The sequence below is a fragment of the Fopius arisanus genome, unplaced genomic scaffold (genome assembly GCF_000806365.1).
Source record: "Fopius arisanus strain USDA-PBARC FA_bdor unplaced genomic scaffold, ASM80636v1 scaffold00082, whole genome shotgun sequence".
Classification (NCBI taxonomy): Eukaryota; Metazoa; Arthropoda; class Insecta; order Hymenoptera; family Braconidae; genus Fopius; species Fopius arisanus.
In genome coordinates, this window is record NW_011887821.1 from 461,733 (window position 1) to 479,937 (window position 18,205).

An 18,205-nucleotide genomic window follows, 5' to 3' on the forward strand; every position below is an offset into this window, starting at 1 on the left:
AATGATGCTCATTGTGCTGGTTGATAATCCCCTTTCTTACGAAAAGCTTCTCGTCTGTCCAGCATACGTTGCCCATGAATTCTGGATCGCGACTTTTGTCAAGGAGCCATTGGCAGAAGTTCACCCGCTTCGGCAGATCTTCTGGCGTAAGCTCCTGCACCGGGGTAAGTTTCCAGGGGTGTAAACCCTCGAGCCTCATCACCCGGTGCACCGTCGAAGAGGAAGCGCCGACAGATGACGCGATGCCCCCGACGGACACCTCCGGAGACTCCTCGACTCTCTCGAGAATCGCCTCTTCCACATGTACGCCATCCGCACGCCTTAGACGCTCTTCGCCGTGCCTTGGGAGGACGTTACCCTCCCTCAGCCGTTGAAAGGCATTGCGAAAACTTCGCGGATCGGGAACCACTCGGTTGGGAAACTGCGCCGCATAAATCCGGACAGCTTCCGCACCATTTCCACCCGCTAAACCATAAACGGCCACCATATCCGCGTATTCCGCTGGAGTGAAACGCACCATTGTCACAATGTTGATAACTTCACGGTCACACAACGAATGACTACGTCGACGACGAATATCGTGAAAATCCGTTAAACAAAAAACTCGCGGGCGCGATCGCATGATGGTGAAAAAAGGACAGAGATACATTAGTGTAAAAAGAGACGGAAGAAAAAAAAAACGATCGCGGAGTTCCCTGAAAAAACATCCTTCTCAGAAAAAACAGGATTTTTCCACTGATTATTTTTTATTGCAAATCGAATTTGCAACAAAAACCATCCGATGGAAAAATGCCGTACGGCCCGTCGTTTTTTTTTTAACATCTAAAAAGGATGGAACAGTTTGTTGCAGATATTAAATAAACAATTGGGATTAGGTGATTTTCCAATGAGACTATTTTGTTGCAAATTCAATTTGCAACAAATAACATCAATGGAGAAATCCCAAAAACCTAATTGTTTAAAAGATAAACGGAAAAACAGTCGCGCCACTGGGAATTTTTGGGAAAATCGGGGGCAATCCCCTTGCCATTTTTCGGAGAATTAAGTAATTATTAATTATCTCATCAACCGAGACTTTGACAAAATTTTATGAGGAGAACTTTTTTTTGTTAAATCTCATTAACAACAAAAAAGATTCTCCGATAAATTTTGCTAAATCTCATGGTTGATGAGATAATTAATAATTAAACAATTATCTCTGAAATGAACGGAGCGATCGCGGTGATTTTCAGATTTTTCGTTAAAAACAGCCTCTTGACCAATTATCTAATAAACAATGGGCTTTCGGAGATTTTTCCATTGATTATTTTTTGTTGCAAATCGAATTTGCAACAAAAAACATCTGATGGAAAAATGCCGTACGGCCCATCGTTTTTTTTATAACATTTAAAAAGGATGAAACAGTTTGTTGCAGATATTAAATAAACAATTGGGATTAGGTGATTTTTCAATGAGACTATTTTGTTGCAAATTCAATTTGCAACAAATAATCATCAATGGAAAAATCCCAAAAACCCAATTGTTTAAAAGATAACTGCAAGAACATTGCCGCGGAGTGATGCGAGAGAGTGAGAGAGGATACCATGACTTCTCTCTCACGCTCACGGGTGAATGTGGAACGTGATCCCGCCTCCTTCTAGCTCGAAGGGGAATCACTCACACTCGAGCGCGACAGCCACACCGACGTACTGCCGCTTAACGCGGCAGCGTCATTGGCTGTCCTGTTTACCCCAGTATCTCCGGAGGGGTGCTTCCGATCCAAAAGTGGTAAAGGACTTTTTGGGTCAGACTCACCCCCTGTACATGCCGGTTAATTATCGGCACGTACTTCTGGGACACCCTGTATATGAAAAAAGCATGTGTACTCTATTCGTTCATTATAGTTCATGTAAGCGTTCGATTATTTTAAAATGTTTAATGTGAAATAACAAAAAAAAAAACATAAGAAGTTTCACTTCAAAAAACCTTTTCTTGACACAATCTTTTAAATTCCCTCTGGAACTAATCATATTTACAGCACAGATTATTGAATATTGGGAGGAAGGTAAGGAAGAGTTCTAAAAGCTCCGTCCTCGTTGGTAATGAGTATGGCCGTGAGAAGACCACGATCCAACAGTACTGAAATCACGAAAATTTTGTTTAGCTCTTACTTGTGATACTTTAAGCAGAACTTCTTGGAGTTCGGATGAAGAATATTCTTCTTTGAGTGAAATTAAGCTATTCTGTAGTATAACTATGTTGTTTGCCACATAACGCGATCGTTTCTCGGAGGATTGAATTTATAGTAGAGCAAATATTAACTTCCTTTGGCCAATCGTTCGCCGTGGTGTTTCAATCGTTGAAGTTCTGCACTTCTACCCAAACCGTCTTATAAACAGAATATAAATTGCTGTAACGTTCACAAAATCATTTTAAAAAAAAATATTTGTTCTTGGGGTGAATAAATTTTATCTCCGGATGAAAAATGATTAATTCTCCTTGAAAATCCCTGAATTAATGGTTTCATCATCATTATTTGGGCAGAAATAAAGTTAATTTGAATTAAACATGCAATTTCTCCCCATATTGAAGATCGGGCGATCATTACGCAACTGTTGTACACTTCTACGAGGAGGACTTTAAAAATATCAATTATTGTATGAAAGCGTTATTACCTGCACTGTTTATTTTTTGTAGTCAATTAGCAGTTTTTTTTTCTTACACTGCACAATCTCTCCCAGAAAGAGTATTCTCAGGCTCATATTAATGTTTTCTATTCTCTACAAGTTTTTGATTCGGAGAAAGAAAATAACATTGAATCGGACAACCTTATTGCTGTTCGTAATAGACTAGTATCTTTTCAACATGCTGAATAATTCTGATATAAAACCAAACCATTATGTTTTTGACTTCATTGTAATCCTTCCAAAATTGGGTTCGCTTCCGAGAAGAAAAGTCTCACTTTATAGGATATTATGCTTTCTCTATAGAATTTAATAGTTACTCATGAGAAACTATGAAATATCTGTCTCAAAACTGGCGAAGATTGTTGCCATATATAGAATTTTAGGATTTTTTCTTAAGAAAAGTTATAATGTGTTATATTCCAAATAATTCATGATTATTGGAAGTATTTTTTATTTTATTCCAAGTTAGGCTTTCTGAGCAAATGCCTGATTGGCCAGAATAAAGAAAAGTTGGAGGCAATAATATTCGATCTTCTAGTATTCTGATCTATCGCTCAGCGTAGATGGTTTTTAATTGTTTCCAATCTCGAGCCTAACAAAAGTCTATTACTCCGTACTATTCTCATTCGTCGCTCCGCGTTCAATCAATAGTTAATGAGTTTTGATGTCGCCCCAAGATCCAGGAGGTGCATAGAATCCAAAATGAACGACTCTACCATGTTGATCTTTGGTGAAATGTATCGCCAGGGACTGGGCTTCCTATGATGTTCTGGTTTACGAAATTCCCGGAAAGATGCATCGCTTCTCTTTACGCCCTCATCGAGTAAATAAATGGTTGTACCGTCAATCTTTTCACCGTTCTCTGTGCATCGTTCGCAAGTCCAGAAACCACCACAATATTTCGTACCTTTGATGAAGCTTCTAGCAGGAGCATCATATAGAATGCAGTGGACACGTACAGTGAACCATTTTCCACCGATTTCCATTCCACACTGCTGAAGATGATCCCGTTCTGTGATGTAATCAGAGAAATATTGGTGTAATTCTGCTGGTTTTGAAATTTCGGAGTAAATCGCGACCGTAAAAGGTTCATAAATGCTTGGTCGATGTAAAATTTTACACAGAATTGGCTAGAATCCTTGGGAACTTGACTTGTATGAACTGACTGCATCCATATTGAATAGAAGTAGGATTACTTTGCCAATGTGTACCTTTGGATCCACAACAGCACGAATATGTTGCGCCATTCCAAAATAAACAAATTCCCCCATGCTTTTCCCATTAGCATCAGGAATTTTTTTCATTTTATAATCCACTGACGATGTTTTGAAGAACGTTTTGGCAGAAACAGGCAAATTTGGCAAGTGTTTCTCCTTCAAAAGCACCAGTAACTCGTTTAATGCTTGATCGGAGATCTTTTGTCGAACCGCCCACAAATGAAGTTTCTCAGTCGTTAAATTTTCGTCAAATTCCATCGTTAAAAATCATTAATTTACGGTCAATTACACTGGTGGTACATTGGGGAATGGAAAAAATCAAGGGGAAACGAACTGACCGGGTGTAAAAGTAGGGTTGCGTATTAAAAAAATTAATAAACTTATCCCCGATAACCAGTATGGTTTCAGAGTCCATGATCCCTCATTCCATTCTGTCCACAAATTACTTTCTGATGTTGATGAATTACTTCTCACTAACCGCATAGTAGGCGCCGTTCTTCTCGACCTCGAGAACGCATTTGATTCGGTTTGCATTAATGGTTTAATCTATATACTCAATAAAAACAAATTCCCCACCGAACTAATTAGGGCTATCTGTGTGACCAACCACAATAACCTCCTCAGTAATACTTATTCCATTACGAAAGGCCAACAAGGCTTAATTCACTCCCCTATCCTAATTTTCATATTCATTGCCCACATGATTAATGCTTTCAACTTTAATTCCGATACCGATACATTTTCCATAGCATACGCGGATGACAGGATTCGATATTGTTCTGGCGATTTAGGCAACAAAATTGCCAACACTCTCTGCCAATTGACCAATAAAGTCCTTGACATGTATGCTGCCTGGAACTTGAACCCGACCAAAAGCGAAGCTATTCTCTTTCGAAACTCCATGTGCAAAATAGGAACCCGAAAAACCCTTTCAGTTAAGAAATTTTTAATAACAATTAAAGACCCCGTTACCAACTTAGAAGAAACCAACCCTGTCAAAAATAATGTCAAATACCTTGATATTCATGTTGACAACTTAACAAGACGCTCGTCACATCTAGCTATTCAAATCGAGAAGACCACGGCTCGTTATAAATCTTTAGGAATTCTTTTCAATAGTAAAAACATTACCAAAAGAGTTACAATTATTATTACTTGCTTCTTATACGTCCACCTCTGACGTATGCTTCCGAAATCCTCTGGAACTTGGGAACTTTTCAGGTGAAGCGTATAGGACGTTTCGAGAGACATTGCCTTAGATTATGTCTTTTCCTCCACCGATCCCGTCACAGCAATTTCCACCATTTCACCGACAATAAAACTCGTTACGAAGCGGCCAGCATATCCAGAATTGATAACTTTTGTATTGTACCTAGCTACAGATTTTTATAATAAATAAAAATCTGTAGATAATTAACCCATGCATATGCATATGCAACCCCTTCCAGAATACCCCGCTGAGGAAGCTAAGGGTAAAGCGAGATGTGGTAACATCAAACCCAAGTATTTCACTCAATATGACAAAGGGGCTTTTTCCAGGATGCATCCAATCGACCAATCCTATTGTATATCAGTAGACATAAAAAAAACAAAAGATCCCTGTCGATGGTTATAATTCCGCTGTTTTCAAATATTCAAGATGTGTCCCCGAGATCGATCTTTACGATTTCACGCGAATTAGAAATGAGTTCTAGTGGACTACACCTGATGATGTATATCATATATCATATATCAATCATATTAAGATTCACGCACAGTTAATTAAAAATAGTGTGGTTCGACGAGGCTCTGATCCCAGCGCAAGTAGGTGTCATCGATCCAATTACAGACTCCCGTGACACCCATAATTATTGAAAATCATCTCTACCATTCTTAGCGTAATATGTTACAATCTAATTTTTTTTCTTCATTTTAAGATATTGTTAGCCTTTTTTTATTTCACGTCCATATCGAACTCTTTTTTTAAAAGCAAAACTCTCCATTAATGATGTAGCTATTTTGTACTCCTACAGCCCATTATACCTTCTATCCATTTATCACATAAGGAGGGGAGGGGGTCAGGCTGGGGGATTTTTCCTTTCCCACTTTCCTTTCCCTTTTTCTCCCTCCTATTTTTTCTTAAAATAATTGTTTGATTTCTAGTGCGATCAAGCCATAGATCTCTGAAATAACAGACATAAACATGAGGTTTTTGGCTAGCTTTAAGTAAGTATATACATCTGTAAATATTGTTGTGTGTTAATAAAACTCTGTTACTAAAAAAAAAGTCCGGGGTAACGCCGAGGGCGGTGATAAACCACGTTTGGAAGTTCGGTGATAACTCCCCCGAGATTATTTCCGATACTTGTGCATTGCGGAACACTGTTTCTAAGGTCCCAAAAACGTGTCTACAAAAAATCTTTGAAATTGCAGCTGGGTCTTCACAGTCAGGAGCCTTGTCCTTTTAAGGTCGTCAAAACGATCATTGATAGATAATTTGTAATCTAAAATCATTCCAGGAAATTTGAATGATTCCGATATATCTTTAATTATTGATACTTGGTTCTTAATATTGAGATAGCACTCAAATGGCTCAATTTTTTTGCTACAGATAATCACGATTTGATTTAATTTTTATCAACATTCCGCATGAATGGACACAGGAGAATGACAACTACATATTTTGATGAGTGCGACAGTTTGAGAAATATGGGTTCGAAAAAGTTGCACAACCAAAAAGATGCACTTCTCGAAAGTGCAGGGGAGGGATACCCCAGTACAGGCGTAGGAAAGCTCGCAAACAGGACTTCAACGCCTGGGCAGCCGATTGGCAAAGTAGGACGACAACCGTCAAAGAACAGACCTTGCTGGAAACCACCGTGCTTTATGCTGGGAGATGCCGGCAGAATAGAAGTGGAGGCCGTCCCCTAAACGAATCGACGTTGCTGGCTAGAAGGCGAGTGGCAAGGACCCCGACACCTACGTAGTGACACTAGACGACGGCCCATGGCGGAGGCGTACAAACGCGTTGAGAGCTCTAATGCTCCTGGCCCAAATAGGGCACCGAACATGACAATAAAAGCCGCCATTCGAGCCTTGTCGGGCCTATTCTTGGAGGTGCACAATGAAGAGCATCTTCCCTGCGGCATGGAAGAGGCAAATGCTGGTCCTGTTGCCCCCGGGGAAGAAACCGCCGGACGACCCGTCATCATACCGTCCCCTCTGTATTCTGGACACGGCCGGGAAGTTGCTGGAGCGGATAGTGCACAGGAGAATTGAGGCCATCACCTCAATAATATCACTTAACTAATTCGGGTTTAGGCGTGGTAGGTCCACTCTCGGGTTTTCGATCTGATAATGTGCTCTGTCAGGTAAGCGATTTCCGGCGATTGATGGCCCAGGGGCACCAAAAAATAGTGTGGCGTAGCAATTCTGGACATCTGTAACGCTTCCAATACCACAAGGTGGGATTGCATCATCGAGACACTTGTGGAATTCGGCGTTCCGGAATACTTGCGCAGGGTCATGGAGAACTACTTTAAGGGCAGGTTACTCACACAGGATACGCAGGAGGGTCCCAAGAAGCACGGAATGACTGGAGGAATGCCTTAGAGCTCGATGTTGGGGCCGCTCCTATGGATCACTATGTATGGTGGACTTCTGAGGTTAGTCCTTCCTCAGGAGGTAAAGCTGGCGGCGTTTGCGGATGACGTTGCAGTAATGATCGTGGGAAAGCCGCGTGATGTTTGAGGCTATAGAATACTGGATGATTGCAGTAGGGTTGTGCTTGGCTGCGCACAAGACGGAGGCTAATCTCAGGGCGGAGGACGTTCTCACCTCCAGGCCGTAAGTACGGTATTTGGGGGCGATGATCGATGCCCAGCTCAATTTCAAGCATATGGAGCAGCACGTGGAGCAATGCACTGCCAAGGCGTCCGGGGTGCGGTCAGCTCTAGGTAGACTCATGCCGAACGTGGGTGCACCGAGGCAGCATAGGAAAGCGCTGCTGACATCAGTGTGCACGTCGGTCTTAAACTACGGTATTATTATCTCGACGGAAGCCCTACGCCCACCGGAGACAGGGCTTAAGATTTTTTATAGGCTAAGAGTCCTCAGGAGGGCCAGCATTTTCTAAAGCGTGTCAGATGATGCGATCTGCGTCATCGCCAGGATGGTGCCGATAGAGATCCTGGCGGAGGAGCGGAGATCCCTTTTTTTTTCCTTTTTTTTTTTCTTTAACATGGTTTTTATTTATGTTACACGTCTCTATTTACAGTTGTCATTATTAAAACTAGTCTTAAATATTTATGTAAACGATTGTATTTTTTCTTTTAACATTGGCCATGCAAGGCACTCGTGTTAATACTTTATTTTAATATTTTAATATCAATTTTTATTTAAAAAAGATATTTGTGTATATGAAAACAGCTTTTATTTTTTTGATATTTTAACCTTGTATGCCCAAAAAAGAAGGTGAATAAAAGGTTTTACTTTTATTTAGGATTATTGTGAAAAAGAGGCATCTCTTCATTTATCTAGGGTGTTGTGGGGGGAAATGTTATTTTTATAATTTAAATATTAAGTATGGTGTAGAATAGATTCCATTGGATTTTGGCTAGTCTGTGGTTTAAGTGTCGCCATCTTTATTAATTTTAAGGTAATCCATTATGGTTTTAATATTATTAATATTTATTCTCACTTGTTCCGAGATAAGCGTTATTACATTAGGAACAGCTTGTATTATACATTGGGGCATGTTTGTGGCCCAGGGCGAGGGAGAATGAAATCCCATTTGATCGGAGTTTGAGTGTAAATAGACTGCACTAGTTTGCACCCTTGGGGCGGTAGGATTTAAATCAGCATTGATTGGGGGATTTATTATATTATTTATTATATTATAGTTTTCGACCCTCCCACTCGTTCCGCAAACGTGACGGACGGGGTGAGTCTATTCGAGATGTGGCTTATTTTATTTATTGTATCTTTTTTAGCATTGTTTTTCATTTTTTTGGATAATTCCATAGCATTTTTATAATAGGAGCAGCCTTTGTAGTTGGCTGGGTGACCAGTCTGATTACAGTTAGCGCATTTTAATAATGCTTTATCAAGGATTTTTTTAAACTCACAGTTACCTGGATTGTGCGATTTTGCGCATTTTACGCATCTAAATGATAAGTTGGAATTGGCACTGGAGTGCCCAATTCTTTGGCAGTTTTTGCATTGGAATAATGAATTTTTCCTTAAAGGTTCCCAAGTTATTTTTTGAAATAAAATAATTTTGTATTTTATTAAGTTTTTGACTATTGAGTCATTCGTGAGTTGGACTGAGAAGGCGAATTTTTTTAGTTATTTTATTTAATATCATTTTTAAAATTCTAGTAATATTAATATTTGGAATTTTAAAATCATTTAAAGCATTGAGTATATCGGTTTCGTTAAAGTCTCCGTAAATATTTTTTAAGACAAGATTCTTATTTTTCTCCTCTTTGGGAGTATATGTATAATATTCTATTTTTTCTTCGGATAGGATATCTTTAAAATTTTTGTATGTTGATGAATTTAGAGGAAAAATTGATACGTATTGGGAGTCTTTTGGTTGACGTAAGTAAAACTTATTGATAGTTTCAGGTGTCGACAGTAATTCGGCGATGGCCTTCAGTGGTTTGCCTATTGAGTGTATTGGTGGCGGTCGTTGACCCGTTCTGCGTTGTTGTTGCGATACTTCAGCTGCCTGCGATATGTTTTCAAGGATGTTTTCTGTCTCCTTATGATCCATTGTATTGTCCTCAAATAATTCTTCCTCTGAGTCCGTGATGGTGAGGGGGGAATCTGCTGGTGTTATTGTCGATGTGTGATGATTATTGGACTTTCTCGGTCGTTTTGATTTCGGAGAAGTTAACTCGTGATACGATGAATTTGGTGAGAAATTCTCGTTATTATTTGATTGAGTTTGTGTAATGTGGAGAGTGTTCTCCTGTGATGCCATGTTTGCAGCGAGGGGATTTTGCTGGGAAGCATATGTAGAAGGTGTAGTTTTCCTTCCATATAATTTTCTCATTTCCATGAGTTCTTTATCTAGGCGATCTGCGATGACGTTGCCCGGATTGGATTTGCCTTTTTTTTTCCAGATGTATTGGAGACATTTTATCAAGTATCAAGTATAGCTCCTTTTGTTAACCGCCGTCACTGTTTTCGGATTTTGGATTTTGTACTGGGAATAAAGCTGCTTTGAATTTAACGTCCGATCGGTTCGGGTGTTACGGGCCAACTGGGGGCGGAGATCCCTCTACCGTGTGACGGAGTCTCAACCTTAGCCCGCACCACGAGAACCACCGAATATTTCGTCCATTGGAGAGGCGACTACGGCGGCAAGACGCAGAAGCATCGCCAGACGGCAAGAGAAATGGTGCAAAGCACTGAAAGGGCGCATAACAGGCAGCATGGTGAGGTCAAGTTTTATCTCACCCAGTTACTCTCGGATCATGCGTGTTCCCGCGTGTATCCTCAGAGATCTCGGCACGAGGACTCTCCGGATTGCCCGATCTGTTCCGAAGTTCTGGAAGACGCCGAACATGTGTTCTTCTCATGCCCACGGTTTGCTTCGTTCGGTGAACGATGGGAGAGACCGATCAGAGGAGCGACCTCGCCCGAGGCGCTGGAGCCATGCTCTCCGCTTCAGCAACCTGGGTTGCTGCTGGGTGAGTAGAGAGCATTCTACCCTTTGACAGGTAGAGCGGTCTTTCTGCTGCTGCCCCCCCCCCCCCCCCAATACTGCCTGCTGGCGGTTCCGCGGGGGGGAGTGTAGGACGTGGTTAACGAGAGGAACTAAGGTTTTACTGAATAAGAATCTCAAATCTGGCCTTGACTACCTTGGCCCTGGCCAAGGATCTTCTGAAGATTTCCTAAAAACCTCTTGTAAAAAAATCCCTTTAATCCTAGAAGCTATTATAAACATAAGTACCCCCCACACAGGGTACAACGACTTCATCGAGTAAAGAACGATATCATGAAAATACATACGAAAACAAAAAGAAAGTACTTTAATTAACAACCCTTAATTATGAGGCTTTGATTCTTATTATCATTGTCTCCCGGTTCTTCCGCGATTCGAACTTACCAAAATTTCGATCCAAAATTGTTTAAAAGTAATCCATCCTCAGAGTGTACACAGTGTCAAGGTTATTATAAGGCACTCAAATCTGATCATACATTAATGTGATCGATTGTGCGTTCGAAGGAATAGTTCACGCACACCACACAGAGGATTAGCTTCGTGTGCTAGAGAATATCGATTTTTGTGCAAACAAAAATTGTTGCTCGCCGTTCACGTCGCTAACATAGGTGAAACCAATAAGTTTACTGGTATCATATCAGAGGATCAGGATTGAGGCCCAATGTAATATGAAACCAAGAGGGTACCCTCTGATATATAAGTTCAATTATAGTTCATAAGACAATTCGGATGATAGTGATTAGTGGTTATGAAACGTTTTGGAGAATTTATAGATTTGCACTAGGGATAAAAACTGGCATTAGGTAGAATAGCTATAAAATGCGCGACAATGGTTCCTTGTCTCTAGGACAATGGATTTTATCGAATACTCTGATTTGGGACTGGGATTAAACACTGAATCTACTAAATAATTACCCAATATTATACAGAGAGATAAACACTGAATGATTTTAATAAAGACATTTGGAGTTGAAAATCTCACCTGTTCGTCGATTATCCGCCCAGTTGATTCGATTCTATTAATTTCCTGTGAAATATAATCAACTTGATTGCAATGCTCTCGATTTTTATTCTCCCAGTATAAAATTTCAGCATCAAACTGGAACAATAAGTAACCACATCTATCAAATTTTTATGTCCGCATTAGAGATAATTCAATTAGATCATAATTATGAGGGAAGATAATGCTAACCTTTGTGAGATCAACTTGTTGCGCGTTTATCGTATCACGCTGCCTATTGACTAGTCTTATGAGTTCGGCGTAGCGTTGAGTGTATGCTACAGTAACCATGTTCGGTGATTGGCTATTCTGACTTTTATTTTGCATGAGATTTCTGGAGTCCTGCACCTCTTGATTGAGATTGCGCTTTGATTTTGGATGATTCGGTGATGACGGCTCATCACCATTCAGGTGGGAGTAACTTACGGGAATTGTCTCAGAGGCATGACATCGTATTGGGCTTGTTACAATTGGCGGTGGTGGGTCACGGTACGGGGGGAGAGTCCGATGAGGAGAATTTTCGGGGCCAGGAGGTTCTCTATATGGCGGAATTTCCCGGGCTTTCTTTTGTTGTACAGTAAATAGACCTGGAAGCGAATTTAAAAGGTAATTGAGAGTTCGAATTGTGATAGTAATAATACAATTTCCGCCTCTTTTCAACGTAAACTATGGTATGAAAAATTATACAAATTCAAATGTCAAGAGGTTATTTTATCCCGAATGATTGCATCTTTAAAACAATTACACATGTGAATTCTCCAAATTATTTTGAAAATATCGTGGAAAGTATACAAGGGATAAAAAACAATATATATATGTAGACGTCCACATGAAAGAGTTCTGGTGAAATTCCGGAAATTGGGAGCTCAAATAAAACTTTCCAGGTCATCACCTGGCGGAATCATTAAATTTGTCATGTTTAAAAACAAGTTTTTGAACAAATTGATGTTATAGGTCGACAATGGATTTACTGGAGTTCTATGTGCAATTTATTGAGATTGTAATTTAAACTAACACCGCAGATCGTACTGATGCATCAAATCGAGTGGTTACTTTTTCATATGCTGAGTAGGACCTTTCTTCAATGATAAATGTATATACTCCCTATAAGAAATCTTTTTCTAAAATGAAATTTCAACAATTTCTAATCGAATCATTTAATTATTTGATGGGTTAAACATAATTTCAAGTAAGAGAATATCCAACGAGGATAAATAATATCATGTGAAACTGAAGAATTAATCAGTTGATTCATATTTTCAACAGGAGGTGAATACAGGAAAAGAATGATTCGACTATAATTGATGGAAAATAATCATTGTTCTGAATCGAAACCCTTTCGCTGCGAAAAATTACCTGGGTCTAATAAAATGACCCCTAACTAGTGATAAGCCCCTCTAGGAGAAACTCCATATGCAATTCGCATCGCTCTTCAGCAAGGGCCATTTTCTTTTTTTCTTCAAATGCCAAATGATTAACTTCTAGGTGAAATAATGAGGTTTAACTTGTCCAGTTCGTTGCTAAGAGTTTTACGTTCATTCGAAACAATAAAAGAAAAAACAATATTTCTAAACCAAATCACTAAAGTGGCGACCTCTCGGAAACCAGCAGCACGCAAAGGAATCTTTTGTATATGAATGATCACATATAAAGTATATGAATTGTTCACCTCCAAAAACAATTTATTAATAACATTCCACTTTACCATTCATTTCAATATGATTTAGGAAACAATTGGTAATAAGGCAATAATTTAAGGTCAAGTGAGGCTAAAATAATAGTTAAAAAATTTTAAGATATAAAAGATATATTTGGGTATCTTCCATTTCCATTATTTGTTTACCTTCGCCAACTGATCCTCTTGTTGGAGAATCTGTGCTTGTCTGCACATTTCTCCGTATCAGTCCATCCTTATTCTTCGATTGCAAAGTGGGTTGGACAACAGCAATATTTTCCATTTGTATCTAAAACCCATTCTTTAAAGTTTCTAAAAAAAATTCTTCGGGATCAGCTGATAGGTTCATGTTTAAAATATTACCTCAATATTCCCTTCTGGGGATGTTCCATGTATACCGCTAAAAGTGAGGGACTTCCTAATGTCACGATTCCTCTTAAGTACTTCCGGTGAATCATTGCATTCCGACGTGGAATTCGTGGTATTGTTCCTTCCATTATCGTGGCTTCTGCTGATAACTAGGGGATCTAATGAATTTCCCTGTGTTCCATTACTTCGAGTGCCATAGCTTGAACGACTATTCGTTGAGCTTTGATTTTGGTTTTTCGTTCCGTCTGCACTCGATCTTCGAAGTATCAGTTGAACGTCGGCGGAGTATTCACCCCATTTCATTAAAATCTGCAACAGTCATTGAATACTTATTTACAGAATACTCTGTTGAAGTAGAGATTGGGGAATTCAACGAAAAAATGAATCAATGAATTGGATAATCACCATAGGGCAATATGCAAAATCATCTTAGGTAATGTTTTGGAAACAAAGTGCAGGACGTCCTGTTAACTTAACTTTAAAACCTTTATTAGCTTGAAAATGAGCTACCGAATGTACAGTACGTTTTTAAGGGAAATTGAGGAACAATGGGACAAATTGAAAAAATGGGCGAAAAAATACCTGTTCAAAAACTTCAAAGAATTCCAAAAAAGTGGCTAAAAAAACTATCTGCCAAACTCTCTTCGAGATGCCAATTCCTGACTCTCAGTTAAAATATCATAAAATAAATAATTCATACCAAAATATCACAAGTAAAAAAAACATATTACAATAATATCCGGCAACATAATATATCCGACGAAAATATCGCAAATGAAAACTTCATAGGCAAAATATATCGCACCGAAATGAAAACTGAAAAATAAGGAAAATATCAGATAGATCTTTTTATCCAGGCATCAACGATCCTTGGAAGTCAACGGGTAACTCCAACCAAGCCAAGAATTCAGTTTATTCATTATTACATCAGATGTAGTGAAAATAATTGCATTAAAGACTATCTTAACGGGATCCAAAGAAAAAAAATCGGTTGGCCAAAGAGGTGGTGCAGATCGGTGATCGTTTAAATTTTTCAGTAAATATTCAATTCTCTGGTGAGAATCGTTTATCTTGGCGATGAAATGAAGACTGGTGCGAGATAGAATGTCAAGACTCGTTTATAGAAAACAGAATGAGACTAGATTTCATCGTCAGATAAATTATTCCGAGAAGTGCCAGTATCAATCTTCCATTATGAGTTGTCCCACACTAGATTGATCCTGTTTAATGAAAGAGAATTAAAACTGAGTGTATCATGTTAACCGGCGTCGGCTTGGGCGAGTGGGCTAAGCGCGAGCTTTGTGTGCGAAAAGCTGCGAGTTTGATCCCAGCTACCGGCGATCTTGCCAATCCATGAGGGCTCGACGAGCGGGAGGTTATATGCAAAGAAAATAGATGCCCATATATCCTCAAGGATTGAACACTATAAAGATTTAAACAAATATAGCATGGTTGAAAAAATCGAATTAATCGATTCTTCTGAGCTAAATACTTCTCGCACACTGCAATTTCCAATTAGCTTGTTTATTTTCTTTTCTAGAATTTGGCCTTTCCACAAATATTTACGTAAATATTCTAAGTATAAATAGTCATTAAAAAAATCTAGGTTTGAAACTTTAACCATTGTCTCAGCATCAGTGAATAATGGAATCTATGATATATCTTCTTACTTTTTTCACAATATTTTGTTAACTAGATCGGTTTTCCTCTGCACATTTTCAATATTATGACGCGAAATCATACACCATGTGATAAGAGAATTTTCTAATTGTTAACGCGAAGCCGTTAAAGTGAAACTTATATTAAAGAGGAAAGAGAGTAAATTAAAAGTATTCTTTTTTTCATTTACATTTCCTTTTCCTATTAGCATGTTCCGATTAATAGTCTTTTTCATGGTTTGCTAGGCGCAGGTTAACAGGCTAACAGCTTAAGACAAAGGGTTGTCTTAACCTGTAGGCATGGGCAAAGTCGGATCCTCGGGAGCCGGGGCCATAAAACCCTATTAGACCCATTATTAGAAATACAATACCCCAATTGCGTGGAGCCCAGGGTACTCATGGTGGGAGTAGCAGCATGTACGAAGTGGGGCGCAGTTAGACAGAGAGAGCACCGCGCGCTTTCCTTTCAAATTTAAGAAACCTTACCGCCTAAAAATTCAAACAAATTTTCACCAATTCAACGTGGTAAATCCTCAGTTATATCGGGGGTAATGGTTCAAACATCATGGTGCCAGAAATTGATTATTTCTTGGTTACCTTAATATTGAATAATTATTTTAGTAAAAATTGAAAAAAAATGAGATGTCAGTTCTTTAAAATTCAATCAAAATCCATTCTATTGGGACTGTATTAGATTTCTATGAAATCTATACAAGTTTGGGATTGTAAAAAACTGTTGAAAAGATTTTTTAATTTTTATTAATACAAAATTTTGTTAATACAGGATTTCTTCCAATATGAATATTGAAAGAATAAATAGATTCATACCAAAAATGCAGTTGAAAGTTTTTTTTATAGAAATGTCCCACAGAAAGCTCTGGGTTTGAAATGAATGGGATTTTTCATTACATTTTAATCTATTTTTCTTATTTTTTGCCGATATATGAGCCAAAGAAGACAACTCTAAATGATTTTACCATGAAAGTTCTGCAAGGAAATTTCTCTCAAATAATTTGGATGAACGGATTCTTTTAACTCCATTTTTGGTTTGAATCTATTTATTCTTTCAATATTCATATTGGAACAAATCTTGTATTAACAAAATTTTGTATTAACAAAAATTTTAAAATCTTCTTAACAGTTATTTAAAATTAATTTGCTGCCGAATTGTTTAATTCAGAGTAATTTATTCAACGGAATTTTATGCGGAAGTTGATAGAGGGCAAATTGATTGATTGATATTTTTTAACAATGCAAAATGCAGCCAGAAAAATATTCATATTTTTCGTTCAAAAATTCAAATTTTTGCGCGTTGACTGACGTAACGATTTCCCCACTCTGACCCAAGGATCGTGGTCTTGCCCCTCCAACTACCTGCGCGGTACAATAGGACCCCTTATTTTATAGTCATTGGCCTAATTGAGGTTGGGAGCTAGGTGAGCCGATTGAGCGCACTTTGCCCATGCCTGCTGTAGCCTCTCCTACTATCCTCATTATTGTGGCGGTGTCATGGGCCGACGTTTCTTACTGTACCCATTTGGCTTGTACTGAGGAAAACCATGGAAAACCCCAGCAGTGCAGCCGGCCGGTAATGCAGGGATTTTGCTGTGTTCATCAGTCACACAGCAGCTATCTACACCCGTGCCTAACGCCGGCAGTCTACATGCCGAGTGGTATGACTAAGTGGGCACCCATCCAAGTACTAACCCAACTAAGCGTTGCTTAGCCTGGATGCTGCTGCCGCCGCTAGTACATTAAAAGTCGTATATTTGATTATGGATTTTTGAGAGAAAAATAGAATATATAGGCAGCGAATAAAAGCGATATAAACGCGATAGTTGAGGAACCCTAATGGAGTACATGAGCAAGAGGATTCAGATAATACAGACAAGTACTCCAGGACAGGTTAGTCTATTCGGTAGCTACTCGGAAAGCATAATAGTACCAGAAGGATCATATTTATTCCAGATTAATGTTGTAATTGGTGATGGTTCAGAGCAGCCGAGACAGTGTAATAATTGCAAAGAAAACGATTCGTCCAGATCGTAACGTCAAGAAAAATCGACAAAGAGTGATCAAAAATAGAATTGAAATGGCTGAACTGACATCAATAAATTATAAAGAAATGAAGCTCACTAATCACTGTGCAGGCAATGTCGCTCATGCAGTTGTATTATGAACATATTTTCTGTATACAGCGTATATTGATCAATGAAGCAATAATAGTAATGAAATGGAAAGCACCAGCGACATTGTTCTTGAAGGTTTTGTCGATTTAAAAGCAGAAATTATTTTTGTGCCATTGCGGCCGGTGGAACGCGTTTCTAACCTCGCTGCGCTCGAATAAAAACGCGTTTTCGGCCACAATGACATAAAAATGCATCATAACCAGAACAAAAAAAAGTGATGCTGATTCTTTTTTTACGTGCTAGACATGAAAAATACCATTTCCGTACTGCTTCTCATGATTTTCGTCTAAAAATTGGTACTGCATACTACCCAAACTAAAAAACTTGAAAATCACTCCGGCAAAATATTGTCCGGGCTTTTGAGATCGATTTTTTTTCAGTCATGGGCTAGGTCAGTTGTCGCCTTAGGCTCGAACGCGAACTCCGTACGAGTAAATAACCGTATCCCAGAATATAGCCCGGAAAAATATAGCACCTTCATATATCGCATAGCACCACAATTACAGCACCCTGTCCATCAGCTGAAATGAGTATAATTAGAGTTGGAGCCTTTCAGAATCACCACGATTGTTTCAGTTTAAATGAAGTGAGGAGTGTGTTTACATGACATTTGCACGGACATTTTGCACGGGCTTTTCTGCATACCAATTCGTCTTGAACTCGCGTTACAAATTCTCTTATCGATATATTATGTGACAAGTCAGAATTTTACCCCCCCC

At 38.9% G+C, this 18,205-nt stretch overlaps 1 protein-coding gene across 2 annotated transcripts in view; it reads right to left on the reverse strand.

Annotated features, from left to right (window-relative positions):
* The window catches only part of RASSF8 (ras association domain-containing protein 8), a 57,872-nt gene that overhangs the window by 18,500 nt on the left and 21,167 nt on the right, over positions 1–18,205 (reverse strand). Inside the window, exons 3-6 of one of the 2 annotated variants that reach the window (XM_011311084.1) lie at positions 13,634–13,948; positions 13,439–13,511; positions 11,788–12,182; positions 11,578–11,694 (exon numbers count right to left, since the gene is read on the reverse strand). In XM_011311084.1, coding sequence (XP_011309386.1) covers positions 11,578–11,694; positions 11,788–12,182; positions 13,439–13,511; positions 13,634–13,948 — 900 coding nt within the window. Of the gene's footprint in view, positions 1–11,577; positions 11,695–11,787; positions 12,183–13,438; positions 13,560–13,633; positions 13,949–18,205 lie in introns of both variants that reach the window. The other variant, XM_011311083.1, reaches the window with a different exon arrangement.